The sequence below is a fragment of the Dromiciops gliroides genome, chromosome 1 (assembly GCF_019393635.1).
Source record: "Dromiciops gliroides isolate mDroGli1 chromosome 1, mDroGli1.pri, whole genome shotgun sequence".
NCBI classification, from domain to species: domain Eukaryota; kingdom Metazoa; phylum Chordata; class Mammalia; order Microbiotheria; family Microbiotheriidae; genus Dromiciops; species Dromiciops gliroides.
In genome coordinates this window covers 685327929-685346730 of record NC_057861.1, presented here as the reverse complement: position 1 = coordinate 685346730, position 18802 = coordinate 685327929, and the positions used below count along the sequence as shown (strand labels likewise).

Below are 18802 nucleotides of genomic sequence, written 5' to 3'. Positions count from 1 at the left end.
GAGTTCCCCAGGCTGAGAAAATCACAATGGCAATTTCACATATATCCAGCAGGGATACATGTGTACACTGGGAAGACCATTAACCCCCTCAGGCTATACTATCATAATATAAAAATAACTCAAATTTTAATGAAACTTTCAAGTTGACAGAATTCACCTCAAAATCCAGCATTCTTTCCATTAAACCATGCTCTATAACAAATAAAAATTGGGAAAATAAACTTATATGTCCACTATTATTGAGGAAAATACATTCTTGGTTGCATAGCATGTATTTTTTAATAAAATGGAACATACTGCCTCAGGATGCCTCTAGGCCAGGTGATTCTCCCTCACTAGAGTTCCTGAAACAAAGTCTGTATGAACACTTGATGGGTATGTTGCTGAGGAGATTCTTATCCAGCTGCCTATTGGATTAGATGGATTCTGATATACCTTCCAAATCTAATATTCCATGGATGCCTGAAAGGAAAGCCACTATTTAAATGTCCCCCAAAAATTAACAAAAAAGAGGAGTTGTTTTAGGTAAGTACTAGTCATTGGAAGAAATTTCAGAAAAAAAGATTCCTCTTCTCCTCAAAAATGAAGACCGTGCAATCTTAAACTAAAATAAAGGAAGCCAGGTTATAGAAACATGGGACATAAATCGTAATCTTCAGTATTGGGTGGTTCAGTTCTCTATGGGGCATTAAGCAAATTTAGAACCCCATGAGGACTTGGACTAAATTTCTCCAGATTGGCCAAGTGTGAAGAAATCTAATTACATCATGACAGCAGCCTATTTATGTGCTTTATACCGTTGTTAGCTTGATAGATAAGAATCAATGCTACATGATTCAATAGAAAGAGCTCTGAATTGGAGTCAGAATACATGAGTTAAAAATTCATTTCTGTCATATTACTCATGTGACCTCCTGAAAGTCACTTGCCCTCTCTGATGTCTGAATTCATCATCTATAAAATGAATGATTCAGTTTAGATCAAAGCTTCTTAAACTGTAGGTCATTACCCCATATGGGGTCACATAACTGAATATGGGGGGGTTCACAAAAAATTTGGCAACAGTAAAAGGTTATGTATAGCTATTTTATATACCTATATACCTGAGATCATGTAAAAATTTCTTGGGCAAAAAGGGATCATGAGTGGAAAAAGTTTAAGAAGCCCTAATTTAGATGACCCCATTGAGATCAGAATTCAAGAAAGGGCAAACAGAGGCAACTCTCCAAAAAATATATTTATTAATAGGGTGCCAAACCTATTAGCAACTGGATCTTATGGTTTGCCTCCATTTCTACACTTAAGTGATGGCCAATAGCACTTTTTTAAACCTGGGTGTGTCTCCCTTCTGATTGGCGTAACAGGACATCATTTGGATCTCCCTTGGCAAAAAAAAAAAAAAATAAGGCAATGCTCACTGGTGGACATTTTAATGAGAAGGTACACTAAGAGTTCTCAGCTCCTTCCAATGGCTTCAGCTGGGCAGGGAGGGACACAGGCAGGACTAATTAGCATCTGGGGAAAATATTCTGGCCTTCATATATGTCTGATTATGCCTCTCACCCACAGTGAAATGAATGTCTCCAATACAACTGCAACAACGCATTCCAATTTTGGAAAGTTGTAATCGCCAGCATTTCTTTTTCCTTAGTGAGTCCAAAACTACATCTCTACAACTTTGAAAAATTAGTCTTGGTTCTGCCCTCTGGGACCAAGTAGAACAAATCTAATCCCTCTGTAATGTGAAGGTCCTTTGAATATTTGAAAAAATCTGCCCAATTTAAGTCTTTTTTTTCCCCAGGCTAAGGAAAAATCACTGTGTTTTATTTTTTTTCATTCAATCCACATATTGCATAATTTCCGATTCCCTTACTATCCTGGTGATCCTCCTCTGAATCAGGATTTCCAGCTCCATTCTAAAATGTTTACAAAGAAGTAAACAAAGTACCCTAGATGTGATCTAAACAAGGGGGAATACAGTGGTCTATAATCTTCTAACATTATTCATCAAGCTTCAAATTGCATTAGCTCCTCTGAGTTCCACATCATACCACTTATTGTTTCATTCTTAGTATTTGTATGACCCACACAAAGCACAGTGCCCTGCACAAAGTAGGTGCTAAATACATGTTTAGTAATTAATTGAGTGACTTATTTTAGCTGCAGCCCATTAAGACCCTGCATTGTTTGGCTTTTTTTTCCCACATGAACTGCTTTCTAGCCACATTTGCCTCTGTCCTGGATATGTATTTTGTCACCTTAGGAATGTCATTGTTGAAATACATATCAAGTTATCCTTAAACACAATTTTGCCTCATCTCATTATGTTTGGCTTTCTCTTTCTGAAGTCTGTATCAAACAGAGAAAGTTCATTAGCCCAGAATGAATTTTGAATTATTAAAAAACACATATATAGGGGCAACTAGGTGGCGTAGTGGATAGAGTACTGGCCCTGGATTCAGGAGGACCTGAGTTCAAATTCGGCCTCAGACACTTGACACTTACTAGCTGTGTGACCCTGGGCAAGTCACTTAACCCTCATTGCCTTGCAAAAAAAACAAATTTAATTTTTTTTAATTAAAAAAAAACACATATATAGAGGGCAGCTAGGTGGCACAGTGGATAAAGCACCAGCCTTGGGTTCAGGAGGACCTGAGTTCAAATCCAGCCTCAGACACTTGACATTTACTAGCTGTGTGACCCTGGGCAAGTCACTTTATCCTCATTACCCCCCCCCAAAAAATGCACCTATATATCAAAGGATTATAAGGCTGGAATTAGTACTATACTGAGGCAGAAGGGCACTTAAACTTTCATATCAGATGGCTCATATTGGAAACTTTCATATATGTTACTCTTTCAGAAAAGATTTCCTTATCTGCCTCACTTGTTTGCACTTATGCCAAATAGTCATCATTGCCAGAATGTCTTCCTTCTGTCTGACCAAAATCCCTTACCCTGTTGCTTAAGTCTAGGTTCTTTATGGAGAAGGCAAACTGTGGGTTAACATGCTCAGTATGTATGACAACATTCAGCTTACTGTAGACAAATGGTATCTTAAAGTGTTTTCCAAGTCAAAATAAGGGCCAGAAATATACACACAAAAAAATGATTTTACACATGACAAAAATATAGCAACCCCTGTGGCTCTATTGTTAAAGACATTGCTTCTGCACTTACATTTTTGAGATGGTAAAAATGATGATTACACAGAGTAGTCGAGTTCCTTTTGCACCATGTTGGCTTTAAGAGACAACTCTCAAAAAAAAAAGATACAAATCTTTTGCCTGACAAAGGTAGTGTCCACATGGATAAAATCATAGAAATATGAAGTTGAAGTATAAAAGATTCACCTTGGGGCAGCTAGGTGGCGCAGTGGATAGAGCACCAGCCCTGGAGTCAGGAGTACCTGAGTTCAAATCCGACCTCAGACACTTAACACTTACTATCTGTGTGACACTGGGCAAGTCACTTAACCCCAATTGCCTCACTAAAGAAAAAAGAAAAAAGAAAAGATTCACCTTTAGCTACTATGGATGCTTCCATTAGGAGTACAAATGAGCAGCCTGCTTTTCCCCTGCAATACATCCTCCCTCTGTCTTCACTAACATAAAATCCAGCCATAAACTGAAGGATTTAGGCCATTAAGCTCTGACCTCCCAGGGACCTGGATTCCCTATCTTTACTCTGGTTATTATCTTTCCTGAGGTAGGTTTGTGCCCTCCAGAACACTACCCCTTGCTCTAAGAATTATAATCAAATCAACACTAGTATTATTGCCTCTGGTTGTAATCAGTGAGCTGCCCCATTGCTCTATTCAACATCCTTTTGACTTCAAAAAAAAAAGGAAAAAAAAACTCTTTCTTGGTCACCACTCCAAGAATTTCCATCTTTCATAATGAAAATTCTTTAAGGATAGACACTTTTACCTCTGTGTTTATACCCCAAGCATTTAGCACAATACTTTGCACATAGTAAGCACTTAACACTTTTTCATTTAATTCATCACTCATTCATTCATTTATTCATTTTCCCATCACTCAAGGCTCAGCTCAAGTTTCACCTTTCAGCCCACATTGATTTCAGCCTTCACTTAACTCCTTATAATACTGAATAATGCAGCTTAACACCTAATTGTTTTATAGGTAAAAGTGTTTTTTCTTAGATAAGTCTGTAATCTCCTTTTGTATTCCCCACAGTTCTTACTCAATTCAGCATACAAAGTAGGTATTTATTATTTGGTTGAATCAAATCTGGTCTTTAATTTATTCTCTTTCTCAGAAATATAAGCCCATTCTCCCAACCATACTCTCCAATGTTGTTTTTGTTGACCCTAAGGGGAAAGGAAATAAGAGAGCAATAATACTAACTTATTGACTTGTTGATATAACTGCTTTTTTGTCCACAGTGGTGCCTTTATTGAAGCAAATAGCAATAAATGTTCCCGTACAGATAAGTTGTCAAATAGGACATCATACTGGGGACATACACCCATCTCCATCCTGATGGCAGCAAGCTGAGTCTGCATGTCCTTGCCATTAATGATGATGGTACCAGAACTAGGAGGGTACAGTCCTGTCAAAAGAGATCTGGAAGAGAAAAGAATGGCAACAATTCAACAATTCACAAAGTGATATAACCATATTATAGGGAGAGTCAAAGACATAGCTACGCACTGTTTCGTTTGGTTAGCTGTCTAAAATAGTGCTTTTTCAGGTTTTCCTATCTTTGTCAGGGTTTTAATGACCATGCTTTGACTAATGATGAACACTAAAGTCATGGTTTGACCCTTTACCCTATTTAGTTAGATATATCCTTTTCTAAATCATCCTCTGGTGCTTCTTTATGGTGTAGTGTTCATCCTGGATACTTTAAGGCTGTTCCAGCGAAGTCCAAGCTCTGGCAAATCTTACTAACATCAAACGGCTTCAAAGAAAAGACATGAATATAGCCTGTATGTCTGCTACCTGTGAATATGTCTAGCTCAGTCCAGAGAGGCATTGCTAAAAAAAAAGTTCACTGCTGGATGATAACATGTTGGCCAGAACTAACTATTAACCTATGTAACTCACAGAGGAATTGCCATCTTCATGATAGAGGGAGTGTCCATGTGGATAAAATCATGGAAACATGAAGTTGAAGTATAAAAGACTGACCTCTGTCCTTGGTAGCTTTGATTTTGCCTAATTTCTTTCAAGTTTTAGGACTCTGGTGACCATCTCCATTTATAGAACCACCACCCTGTTTCAGGCCCTCATCACCTCATGCCAGCATCATTACAATAATATTTTGATTGATCCCTCTAACTTTGGTCCATCTTCCTATTAGCCACCAACATGATATTAAAGCATAGGTCTAGGTTATGCCCCAGCTGAATAAACTCTAGGGACACCTTTAACTTTAAGATCAGATACAAAATCCTCTTTTTGGCTTCTAAAGTCCTTTACAATTTGGCCTTTTCCTCTCTTTCCAGTCTTCTTTAGACTTTATTCCCCTCCATGAATGCTGCAATCCCAAGACATTGGCCTTCACCCAATCAATCACCACATATCTTTAAGTACCTACCATACATCAGTCACCCAAGCTCACAACTTAGATGTCATCTTCACTCCCTCACTCTCTCTCACCTTCTATCTCCAAATATGTTACTGATTCTGTCAATTTATCCTTTGTAACATCTTTGGTATATTGCCCTCTTCTCTCCTCTGATACTGCCACCCCTCTGGTGTAAGACCTCATCATGTCATTATTGCACCTAGACTATTACTATAACAATAACCTTTTGGTTTGTCTCCCTGCCTCAAGTCTCTCCCCACTTCAGTCCATCCTCTACTCCTGTAACAAATTGGTCTTCCTAAAGTAGGAATCTAAGCATATCATGCCCCACCACCACCCTTCCATTCAGTAAATTCCAGTGGTTCCCTATCAACTCCAGGATGAAATATGGTTTTCTGTTTGGCATTCAGAGCCTTTCATAATCTGATGCTTCCTACTTTTCTAGTGTTTTTACTTATTACTTCTTCCCTTGTATCCTCAATCCACGTATTATGAAATCCATTGTCACTGGCCTTCTTGCTATTCCTGAAATATGACAGTCCCTTCTCTAGACTCTGGGCATCATTGACTATCTTCCATACCTGGTCAATCTCTCCCTCCATTTCCTGACTTCCCTTGTTTCCTTCCAATCCCAGCAAAAATATCGCATTTTACAAGACTCATTTCCTCATCCCTTTAATGCTAGTACCTTCCCTCTATTGATTATTTCTAATTTATACTATTCATAGATTTTTGTTTGCATGCCATCTCCCCCATTAGACTGTGAGCTTCTTGACAACAAGGACTGTCTTTTGCTTTGCTTTGTATACCCAGCACTTAACACAGTGCCTGGCACATGATAGGTATCTAATAAAACCTTGTTGACTGAGAGACAAGTACAGATGAAGGCCCAAAAGCAATCCCTGCCCTCTTCCCCCAGTTAGAGTATTTGGGTACAAATTCTGCCTCTGTTGAATGATATTCGGGATTCAGTTTCCTCATTGATAAGATGAAGAGTTTTGACCAATTAACCTCTGAGGTCCTTTCCACATAAAAATTGATGAACTGTGAAAGGAAGAAAAAATTTAGAGTCCGAACCTAATGATTCCTATAAAATAGAATCTCACCATTTTTTGTTAATTATAAAGTGTATTTGTAAAGATAAAGCACGGTGATAGCTTTCTGAATCCATGTTTGCTCTTTCTAGCCATGTTCTCAAAGTGTGCCAATGCTAACAAATACTTTTAATAGATTCATTTTTTTCTATCCTGCCATACAATTTTAGCCCCTGAAAAATAGCATGAACTTTATGTAATTCCTTTTGACTTGTTTTACAAATGATTTATCATTTCCTATGAACTGCTGGAGTTTTATGAATTTCTTTTTGTCTTCAGATACAAAGATAAGCAAAAGTTGGTTTGGAGAGACAGGGAGACCATTAAAGTAATTCAATTTAATAAAGATCAATCTCCCATTTTTAGTGAGACAAACTGGAATATAGGAAGATGTGTTCTAATTTTAGTAAAATTATGAAATCCAGTATTTTGCTCACTTTTGATTCACTTCAGGGATATTGTGTAGACAGTCTGACTTCTGGATCTTGATGCATCAATGACTATTTTAACTCTTGTCACATATTTCTATAGCCAAATCTTGCTTTTATATCCAAATTTTTGTGTCATTTGGTCACAGACTAAGACAACCTTCCTAAGAGCCAAATAGAGCTTCCAAAAAAAATCTCAGCAGTTTAAATGTCATGCTATTTCCTCTCTGAGTTTCATCGTCTTATTTGGGTTCAAGGAAAATTGAACTTAGTGGGAGGAAAAAAAATTACATGAGCCATTGAAGTTTGTAAGAACTAAATAAAACATGGTCAATTTCTTACAAGTTCGATTTGCAGGAAATGAGAATGGATTTGTTTTTCATGGTGAAGAGAAAGATGTTTATTACTTCTCAGGGTTCACACACCACTCCACCCTCTCTGCAATCTACCCACCCCCTCCAAAGCTTCGAGAATACATCAAGCTTTATACTCATAAGGGCCTAAAAACTAAATTGGGTACTTAAAGAAGAAGATAGATTAAAATTGACCATTTAGTAGAGCACTATTGAGTGGACCAGTGCCATATATCTTGGAATTTTTGCAGTAGAAGGCAAAAATTAGATGACAATTCTTTTGGTTTATAAATCAACTTTTAAAGAACCAAATTACCTAATAGTATACCATTTTTAAAGCAGACATACATAATTGTGGTCTTTCCAGCACCATTGGGTCCCAGCAGAGCAGTGATTTGACCTTTATAAAATGTGAGCGTAAGCTCTTTAACTGCAGCCTTTTTGTCACCTTCATACTCCTTGGTAACTGATACCAGTGTCACTCCTGTGTAGACTCTGTCCTCAAGTGTTTTCTGCCCATTTGGTGGCAGAGATCCTGTGTGAGTGAACAAAATAATGTCATAACACAGCAAGGGCTTGGAAAATAACAAAGACATTTGTTTAAAATGCACTGGTATCTTCTTGATATCTACATTGTTCAGGTCCTGAATTGGTTTGGGACACAACTATAGCTGCACTTTCACGATATTTAACAGAGTATAGTGAATAGAGGGCTGGGCTTAGAACTAGAAGGAAACAAGGAAAGGGGGCTGAATTAGGAGGTGGAGGCAAAGGACATGGTTCAAATCCTGACTGCTATTTGTGTGAACTTGGACAAGCTTTTTAACTTCTCTTGGTCTCAATTCTCTTACTCTATACAATAAGGGGGCTTGACTGATTGAACTCTGTGGTCCCTTTAAAACTATGATCCGGGGGGCAGCTAGGTGGTGCAGTGGATAGAGCACAGGCCCTGGAGTCAGGAGGACCTGAGTTCAAATCCAACCTCAGACACTTAACACTTACTGGCCGTGTGACTCTGGGCAAGTTCACTTAACCCCAATTGCCTCACAAAAACAAAAACAAAAACAAAACAAAACTATGATCTTATAAGACTTGGTTTAAAATATCTCCTATGAAACTTACTAGCTAAATGGTCCAAGCTAGATGTTTAACTTTTATGTGTCTCAGTAAATTCCTTAGGATTTAGCTATTAAGTAATCGAAAATTCACAGTCTGCACTGATAGAATGAGTTCCCCAAGGTGAGTAATGACATATTATTTGCATACCAAAAATATGATTTAATAATTTCTAACCAAAAGGAGCTTATTTAATAATAAAAAGTTAAATTTTAATGTGCATTCATAAAATAGACTATTTGATTGAATTTTTTTTTAAATTTGGGTTCTCTCAAGACATAAATTCTTTGTATGTATGCCCTTATAATGTGACATGGAGGGTCAGCATGGTACAGTAGAGACTTGACCTCAAAGTCAATAAGACTTGGGTTCAATTTCTGCCTCTGCCATCAAACTACTCAATTCTCAAGGTCAACGATGTTAATGATGCTGCCCTACAACTGTACAGTGTTGAGTGCAACCTAAAGCTGATTAAAATGTAATTGGGAAATACTGAATGATATAAATAAAAATATGAGAACATAGATAATGGTAATATGTGGTTTTCTAAGTCAATAAACAGCCACAGGGATCCTTACATATTCTTTAGTGGACCCCATTTTTATTGTTCCTATTTGAGTCTGACACCCCTGCTCTGGGCAACCCTTTAAGACTCTCCATTGCATAGATAGATACCAACAACCCATCTAGAGGGAGTTTTCTCATGAGGGAATTCCTATACCAATGAAATCTCAGTTCCAGTTTCTATACTCTCATTCTACTCATGGTCCTATATAATTGATCACCCTATTTATCCACATGTTTAAAATCTATCTAAATTTTAGGCCCCATGGAAAGAACACTAAATTGGATGTCAAGATAATTCTCTTCTAGTCTTGTTTCTGTCACTAATTAACTGAGTGACAGTGGGCAAGTCACTTCCTATCCCTGGGGTTCGGTTTTCTCATCAGTAAAACAAGATGGTCAGACTAAGTCATCTTTAAGATCTTTTCTAGCGACAAAATTCCACATGCTCACACTCCTATTTTTTTTAACTCTGTCATGATCTTCCTAGGACCATTGAATTTTTGGTTACACTCATATGGACTATAGAGATAAAGCCTAACATAAGGCTATATTTAGTGTTACATTTGAGATTTTGATATATTCTTGAGCAAATCCTTTTGGTCCACAAGGAATTGTGAAAGAAGACTGCAAAAACAAATAAATACATACATACATACATACATACATAAATGGATGAATGAATGAATAAATAAATAAAAGATAAAAAATAAATGAGTAGATAGATAAAAAAGAAAGAAGACTTCATGCAATGAAAACAGAGGAACCATGGCCTTCAGGCATGATTGCTGCCATGGCACCACAGAGATCTAAAAAGTCCATGGCATGACAGGCCAGAAGGATATAAAAGGTTCTCTTTACATGTACTTGTAAAGAGTTACTCTAGGACTTACCTGGAAATCACCACTCTCCCAAATAGCAGGGTAAAAAAAAGTGACCTAAAGCTATCATCTTTTTACAGACCTTTATTCATGAAATTCTCATTGAAGAACAGATTGTAACTGGTATGTTGTTGCTTCCTCATCTTGAAGCCACACAAGTTCTGCCAGTAGGACATAGTAAAGGGGAAATTCCATGGTTTCCTTAAACCAAAATTGCCTAAAAAGGAAAGATTGTAATTAAAACATATGAGGCTACTATCTCTTATTTGTGAGAAGATTCTATAGACTATCTATACTAGAGAATATTTACTTTCATATCTAGAAAGAAACACAACTTTAAAATAACATTGCTAGTCTAGCTTATGCATGGCCCATATATAAAAATGATGATTCTGTATTCTCAATATAAAGACATGTCTCTATTCCCTACAGCAGCAGATGCCCTTGGCCCCTAACTTAGATCACCTGGAACTATGACAGACCTATCAAGGTATCACCTCTCATTTAAATGGAGAAAGGAACCTTCTTCTTTTCTATAGGTAGAAAATTTACGTGGTACTAATTCTAGTTTATATCATCCTGCCTCTGTAATCCATCTTTCTAAAGCCCTGGTACAATCTTCCTGCTACTAACAACAACCCAACCTACTCAAGCCCTTCACAACCCCACCCCCAACTGGGACCAATGTAACTGGTAAAGCATTCATGGTTAAGGGAGGGTAATGGTAGATGATGTATTTCTCAGAATCCAAAGCTAATAGTTTGGATACATATTCTCATAGACACAATGCTCTGAATCCTAGTTAGTACAATTAGAATGTGAAGCTTATAAAAGTAAGGATTATTTCATTCTTTGTATTTGAATCCCCAGAGCTTAGCAGTGTCCCTAGAATATAGTAGTGATTAAATACTTACTGAATGATTGAATTGAAATAATAAAATTAATTCAGTTCTATACTTAGAAATTGAAAGGGGGTTATGGAAAAAGAACTAAATAGCCTAAGACCTAAATTTTAGTCTACCTAGTTTATGCCAATAAGTGTCTATAGGGTTTGAGGAAGTCACCCCTTGGAACCTCAATTTCTTTCTCTTTTAAATGATGATAATAATACTTGTACTACCTACCTGATAGGATTTATCATAACAATAATAAAAATAAAAACTAGCATTTATATAGCATTTTAAGATTGGCAAAACACTTTAGAAATAGTAGCTCATTTTGTCCTCACAACAATTCTAAGGAGGTAAGTGTTATTATTATTCATATTATAGAGGCTTTGAAACTGAAGCAAGAGAAAATTAAATGACTTGTTCAGAAAGGGTCTAAGGTGAGATTTGAACTCATATCTTCCTGTCTCTAGGCACAGCACTCTAGCTATCCTGCCATCTAACTGCCTCTAGTCATGCATAAAACATTTTGTAAACCCTGAAGTGTCCCAGAAACATGAATCAGTATTAGTATTTCATGGTCCTTTCTAGCCCTAACATTCTGTGACCCAAGTGCTTATTTTAGAGGAGCAGTGAGAAGGAACTTGATACATTGGAGAGATCACTGAACTGGGACTGAATGAACAGACCTGCTTTGAAATGCTAGACCAATCATGACAAATTCTGTGTCTTTAGCTTTTAATCTTCAAATTCCTAATCTGAAAAATGAAAATAATATTTGCACAGTTTCTCTGTGGTGCTTTGTAAATTTTAACACTGCCTAACAATAGTTTTCTTTTTTTAATCTTAGGATTTCCTTTACACTCTTAAAAATTATTGAGAACCCCTCAAAGAGCTTTTGTTTATGCAGGTTATATCTATTGATATTTATCATATTAGAAATTCAAATAAAGGGGGCAGCTAGGTGGTAGAGTGGATAAAGCACCCACCCTGGATTCAGTAGGACCTGGGTTCAAATCTGGCCTCAGACACTTGACACTAGCTATGTGACCCTGGACAAGTCACTTAACCCTCACTGTCCAGAAGAAAGAAAGAAAGAAAGAAAGAAAGAAAGAAAGAAAGAAAGAAAGAAAGAAAGAAAGAAAGAAAGAAAGAAAGAAAGAAAGAAAGAAAGAAAGAAAGAAAGAAAGAAAGAAAGAAAGAAAGAAAGAAAGAAAGAAAGAAAGAAAGAAAGAAAGAAAGAAAGAAAGAAAGAAAGAAAGAAAGAAAGAAAGAAAGAAAGAAAGAAAGAAAGAAAGAAAGAAAGAAAGAAAGAAAGAAAGAAAGAAAGAAAGAAAAGAAAAGAAATTAAATGTCTTAACAGTATTATGAAAAATAGTTTTGACCTCATGGACCCCATGAAAGGGTCTTGGAGATTCTGAGGGGTTCCTAGGACACACTTTGAAGACTGTTACTCTCTAGAAAAAGAGTTATTATTATCTGTAATTTCATCCCTGTGGTGTTCTCCTACACTGATTCAGAGCACAATCTATTCCTTCCTCCTCCCCTGCAAGCATGCTCATCTTTGAGATTCTTGTTCATGTAATGGAGAGATTAAGTAGACTTTTATGCTACATCCCAGGAACTTAGCCCCAATCTATCACATTGGTTCAATGACAATTCACATGTTCTATGTTCCAACAAAACAGCCTAAACTTAATTTTTGAAACAGTCCCTCTTTGTAAGGTAGGCTCAGTCTGCAGGAGAATTGTGCGGTCTGCCTTGGGATTTTTGTCCCTTTACTATATTTTCTCTATTATAGAAAGTTTAGTTCAAGGCCATGATCTTCAGTTTTCAAACTGAAAATTTTAATAATTTAACATTTCAGACAAACACAAGAAGACACCCCACTTTTATTTTGTTGGCTTTCAATTTAGTCGACACAATGCATTTCCAAATGTGTCCCAGGCTCGAAAAGGTTCTAATATATCTATTCTGCTATATCATAGGTATGATTAGGAATGAAGTGACTGTTAAATATCAACTAAAAAAGAACCCATTCAGAACAGTTCTAATTCCATATTAGTCATCTCTGTTAAATCAATACTTATCATATACAGGTCCCCAAATTCATTTTAAACCATTAAATAATTTTCTTATTGATTTTGTGCATATGAATGAAATAAAATACAATCATCCATGGTTCCTTTTATTTTCCTAAGCAATTCCATAAAATGAATTCACATTCTTGGTGAATTAAAGGTCCAAATTCCATGTCATTAAATTAGGGAAGGCCCATATTCTAAGATTTGTGTACTGGGCAGAGATCTTTTTTTCTTTTTAAAAATCATGGAAAAAAATCATGGCTTCCTAATTACCAGCTTAAAGAGATGATGAAAATGTCAAGAAGCAAAGAAATAAAAGTTCTTCTCAATTTTAAAAGGTGAAGGAAGAGCCTGGGTACTGTAGCAGTTATTAAATTATTTGTAGGCTCATGCTAAAGCAGCTTGTGTTTTGGTCCTGACTTTGTCACTAAGTATCCATATGACCTTAATAAAGAAACTTAAACATCCTGCACTTCTCTTTCCTTCAGTGGTCATGACCTGTCTCTTGGCATACATAATCTTCATTGATCACTTTGTCTGGGCACTTTAAAGCCCAGCTCTTTAAACGTTCTGTCATTATTTTATACTATCATAATATCCACAAATCAAAATGACCCAACCATTCGTTTGATATTTCTTTGTTGACATACTGTTGGTTGAGTTTATGTGGGTGTCGCTCCTTGGAACATCTTTTGTTTCCACTCTTAGATTTTTAGCTTTTCAAACAGTCTATCTGGAGGTAAACAAATTTCAGTTATGGTCAACAAATCTAGTGGCTTTTTCACGTTGTCGGTTTTTACTATTGTGCTGACAAGTGATGTTGGTTTGTTCCAAAAGTATTTCTGTAAGTTATTTATTAGTCATAGTAGTAGGATTGAGAATGTTAAGTTATTTGAGGCAGGGATTGTTTCATTTCTGTTTAAATTTTTCCTTTTACCCAGCATGAAATCTTGAATAGAACAAGCAACTAATGGCTTCTGAATTAAATTATATGCATTATTGTTATTCTATGAATAGTAATTATTATCCATTTTATATGCCGTTTTATGATTTAAATATTGCATTGCTCACAGACCTGGGAGGAAAATAGGACAAACATCATTCTTTTAGTTGTGCAAAGGAGGAAACTGAGGCTTGTAACTACCAGAGGAAATAAATAAATAAACTCTAAAACTGATAATATTCATAATGGAAGAACCACCTAAAACCATGACAGAACCAAATCATCCAATATTTATTAAACTAGGATCCTCTGATGACCCTTGCCTACATTCAAACAAAATGTGCAGAGACCAATTGGCAATTACAATTCTGGCAAGGTCCTTCCATTCTTTTAAATAAGGAGGCTGAATTATATGATACCTAAGGTGCCTTTCACTTTAGACTTTCTTTCTCTATGGTTCTGTTTTAGTCCATGTCTATACAGAGTCCTCAGATAAGTTACATGGGTCAAAAACATCTGTCTTTGCTGGTTCTGTACATCCATCTGTGTACCCCCATCCACCCACTCATCCATATAACGACATCCACCCACCTTTTTTACATCCATCTGTGACAACAGAACCATGCTCAGGGACATATTGACATTTTTCTGGGAAGATTGCTGTAAAGTTTTCTTGAGATGAAATTACCATTTCCACAAATATATTCTGCATTCCCTCCTTTCCTTTTTCCTATCTTCTCTCTTAATTCTTTCCCAGAACTCAATAATCACCCCAGTCTCAGCCCCTCTGCTCTAGATATGCTCATCCCAAGGAATGCTCAGCTATTTTATGAATCCACAGTTTCACTAAATTCTTCAAACCCCTGTGTAGCCAAGTCAACAGCTCAGAGACACCATTTCTATTCCCTTCACCCCAGAGGGCATCAGTACTTTCCTAGCCTACAAATAAATCAAGTCCCCAGGTATAGGATCAGCATGTTAAAGGAACTCCACTTCCAACACATCTGCATTTTAATTACAATCAATTCCCCTAGACTCAGGCAGGATGAATAATGTTAACACTTTCTGAAAAAATAGTCAGCACCAGGGCCAAGGGAGGATACTAATTCAGTCAGCATTGAGGTGGGGAGAAGCAGTCATGACAGCCCAGCTGCTGCTACATTGTATAACCATTGAGGCAGCAGGTGGCAAGAATTAGTCTTATATTTAAGGAGGAAGAAGGTTCTGATCCTGACGCCATTTGCTCTATGGAGGCTGGGCAATTGTAGTCATTAGGCAATTGAGAGTAGGTCCCATGTGAGCCTATAGGGCTTGGGAAGGAGGTCACCACATTGGCTTGCTTTCCTGAAAATAAAACATCTCCAGGATGGGCATATCCCTAAGTGTCTACCATGATGCACCAATTGACAAAGAAGTAGATGATGGGGATCATGTCAATCGCTATTTCCCTTCCCTGATTGTCTGGTGTCCTGTGGTGCACTATGTATGTAAAGGTGTCATATTTTCCTCAAACTCTTAAATCTATGATGAACACGTCTTTAGAGATGGTCCTGGCTGTATTTCTGATACACAGCTTATCCTAATAAACAATACATGTATGTTTGCGAATCTAGACATAACAGTTTAAAAAGCCTCCCATGGAAGTCATCCTTCCCCTGCTGTCTGCAGGACAGATTATTGGATAGGACTTTGCTTTTTGTCACTGAGTCTTCAAATGCATTAGCAACCACTGCTCTGAGATACTGTAGAAAGGATTATTTTTCAATCATCATGACTTCTTAGGTTCTTCTAACTCTGAGATTCTGGGAATCCGGGAAGTCAGATGTATGTATTTTTCTGGAACCTTCAAGCCTTCCCAGATAACATCTGATGCCATGAACCAAAACAATCTAGGGAGAGGGACTAACCAGTAGCTGAACAAGACTGTGCAGTGTATATTTTGCTTTTGTGTAAAGGGAAAACCATGTGACTTATAAGTGCCAAGCCTTCACCTAGGACAGAAAAACAGAGCAAGAAAGAAAAGCACAGGAATCACATGCCTTATCCTCCTGGTTGAATTTTGAAAGGTGCAAAGGGAAACATTTTTTAAAGTAGCAATCAGCACTAACTTTTAAGAGAATAGCAAAGAAAAAAAAGTAAATTAATGGGGCATAGCACAAAAGGACCTGAATTCAAATTCTACCTCTTCTGCCTAACTACCTATATGACCTTAGTCAAGTCTCTTCATTTCCCCAGGTCCCGAGTTCCTCATATGTAAAATGAGAGGTTGAACTGAATTTTCTCTAACACAGACCTATTTCTATGAAGATCCATGGGAAGAGACTTCCTGACTTGAAAGTACTAACATACTATATAGATATATAGAAATGCCAATACAAGGAAGGGACAAGAGCCATTTGTTTTTGTTTTGTTTTTGTTTTTTGTTTTTGTGGGGCAATGAGGGTTAAGTGACTTGCCCAGGGTCACACAGCTAGTAAGTGTCAAGTGTCTGAGGCTGGATTTGAACCCAGATACTCCTGAATCCAGGGCTGGTGCTTTATCCACTGTGCCACCTAGCTGTCCTTTTACATTTTTTTGTTTTTGTTTTTTGTTTTTTGTTGTTTTTTTTAACAACAGCCATTTGTAAGGATGATGGCAATTATTCAGAACATTAATAATCAAATGACCCATCCTTTTCAGGGTATGAGTTAGTTCCCTCGGGTTCATAAAAGTAATCAAAATTCATTCTCATTCTCTCTCTCTCTCTCTCTCTCTCTCTCTCTCTCTCTCTCTCTCTCCATATGCCCTTTGATGGAGTGGTTGGGAACTGTCCAAGAAGGCTGAATACCACTAATACTGTTAGTACAAAAGTTGTAAACATGGGTGCTAAGGGAGCCAGCTGCCTTAGACAATCTATCAATTGCTTATTCCAATTGTTCTAGTGTATACCACCACTGATGCCATATAGAAGGGTTATATACCTGAGATATTTAAGGAGGAAAAATAAGCATTATCATGTGCTGTAGATTTTAATGAGACTGGTTGACTTTTGTATTCTTAGGCAGTTGAGATTATTCATAAGGTGAGACCAAGTAGAACCAGAGAGAGTCTAAGGTTGGTCAGGGTAGTACTGAAATTTTTAATTACACACTTGACATAAGTATACATTGCATCCCAAAAGTCTCAGTGAAGTTTTGGGACACCCTATATATCTCTGTGACTTCCCCAATGTGCAAACCTGCAGGTAAAGCGGCAAAGGAGATTGTACCTACATATCCCTTCCATGCTTTTGTAATATGCTATTATATTATTTTTTCAGTTGGCAAAAAGAACAGCTTCTCATAAAGACTGAGTTTTGATGAGAAGACCTTTCAAAAACAACACTGATCACCTGTCTAATAATGTTCTGATACCCCCTCATCATTCCCAAAGTATGTTTGATTTAACAAATACACATATATCATGATTAGGTGGAATATCATTATGTGAACCAAAAACCAAATGCTAATATAAAGGAAAGTACTCCCCATTAAAAATTATAGTTTGCTCCTGAAAATATCTTTTTTGTTACCAATATAGTTCCCTAAAGTGTTTTAACTTACAATTTTTTTTGGGGTGAGGCAATTGGGGTTAAGTGACTTGCCCAGGGTCACACAGCTAGTAAGTGGCTGAGGCTGGATTTGAACTCAGGTACTCCTGACTCCAGGGCCAGTGCTCTATCCACTGCGCCACCTAGCTGCCCCCAACTTACAATTTTATTAATGATTCTGTGTAAATTCGGTCATCATCAGTTTTGTTTTGGTTTTTGATTTTTTGGTTTTGTGTGTGGGTGTGTGTGTGTGTGAGAGGCAATTAGAGTTAAGTGACTTGCCCAGGGTCACACAGCTAGTAAGTGCTAAGTGTCTGAGGCTGGATTTGAACTCAGGTACTCCTGACTCCAGGGCCTGTGCTCTATCCACTGTGCCATCTTGCTGCCCCTCATCATCAGTTTTCAAATCCTCCTTAGAATATTTTACCATTTCCCTCATTTTGAAATTTTGCTTTCTGCAATATTTCCTTTTATTTCATGTCTTTTTTCCGTGAAGGTTAATTTTCTTTTGTTTTAGGTCTCAGAATTCTTACCAGGAATCAAATTACTGAAGTACCATCCACATATAAAATAAGCCATTGAATCAAAGAGAATCATCCAGCACACCCAGCCAAATGTCATGTCTCCTTGTTCCAGAGATTGGTACATATTATTCCACTGAATCCCTAGTAATAAAGAAAAAGGTCAGAGCCACATCTTCACATCTCCTTTTACTATATGTCTTGGGGTGATAAGCACATCAATAACTGGACCACTGAACAGATCTAAACAAAAGGAATGTTAATAAGAGTTCTTCAAATGAAAAGTTAGATCAACATTAAACCATTTGAGCAATATTCAATAAAGGATGAGCAAAACAGTAAAAAAAACTACAGCATGCATTTGGGAGACAGATATTCAATTTGACTGAAGTGACATGATATAGAAGAAAGTTGGAATAGCATTAGATTGTGAAGAGCCTTGAATATTAGTCAATGGAGTCTGAGCTTCCCTCTAACAATAGGGAGCCACTGAAGATTTCTGAGCATGAAACAACCAGATATAAGCATAAGGAAAATTAGTTTGGAAGTGGTATGAAGGAAAAAATGTAAAAATTGAGAAAGGAGAAGGAAGAATGGTTAGAAGACTATGGCAAAAGTCCAGACATAAAAGCTTTGATTTGGGTGCCAAAAGTAGGAAAAGAATAGAATAAAGGGAAAAGATTTGAGAGATATTGTGATGGTAAGGGAGTGGCCAAAGATGATACTAAGGTTTCCATCTTTGGAGACCAGGTAAATGATGGGTCCTCGGGGAAAATTAGTGAAGTCAGAATAAAGAACAAATTTTAT

At 37.0% G+C, this 18802-nt stretch overlaps 1 protein-coding gene across 1 annotated transcript in view; it reads right to left on the bottom strand.

The window, feature by feature from the left end:
- The window catches only part of ABCA13 (ATP binding cassette subfamily A member 13), a 506393-nt gene that overhangs the window by 260768 nt on the left and 226823 nt on the right, over nucleotides 1-18802 (bottom strand). Inside the window, exons 34-37 of the mRNA XM_044001141.1 lie at nucleotides 18008-18139; nucleotides 10075-10209; nucleotides 7780-7966; nucleotides 4371-4589 (exon numbers count right to left, since the gene is read on the bottom strand). Of these exons, the coding sequence (XP_043857076.1) occupies nucleotides 4371-4589; nucleotides 7780-7966; nucleotides 10075-10209; nucleotides 18008-18139 (673 nt within the window). The remainder of the gene's footprint in view (nucleotides 1-4370; nucleotides 4590-7779; nucleotides 7967-10074; nucleotides 10210-18007; nucleotides 18140-18802) is intronic.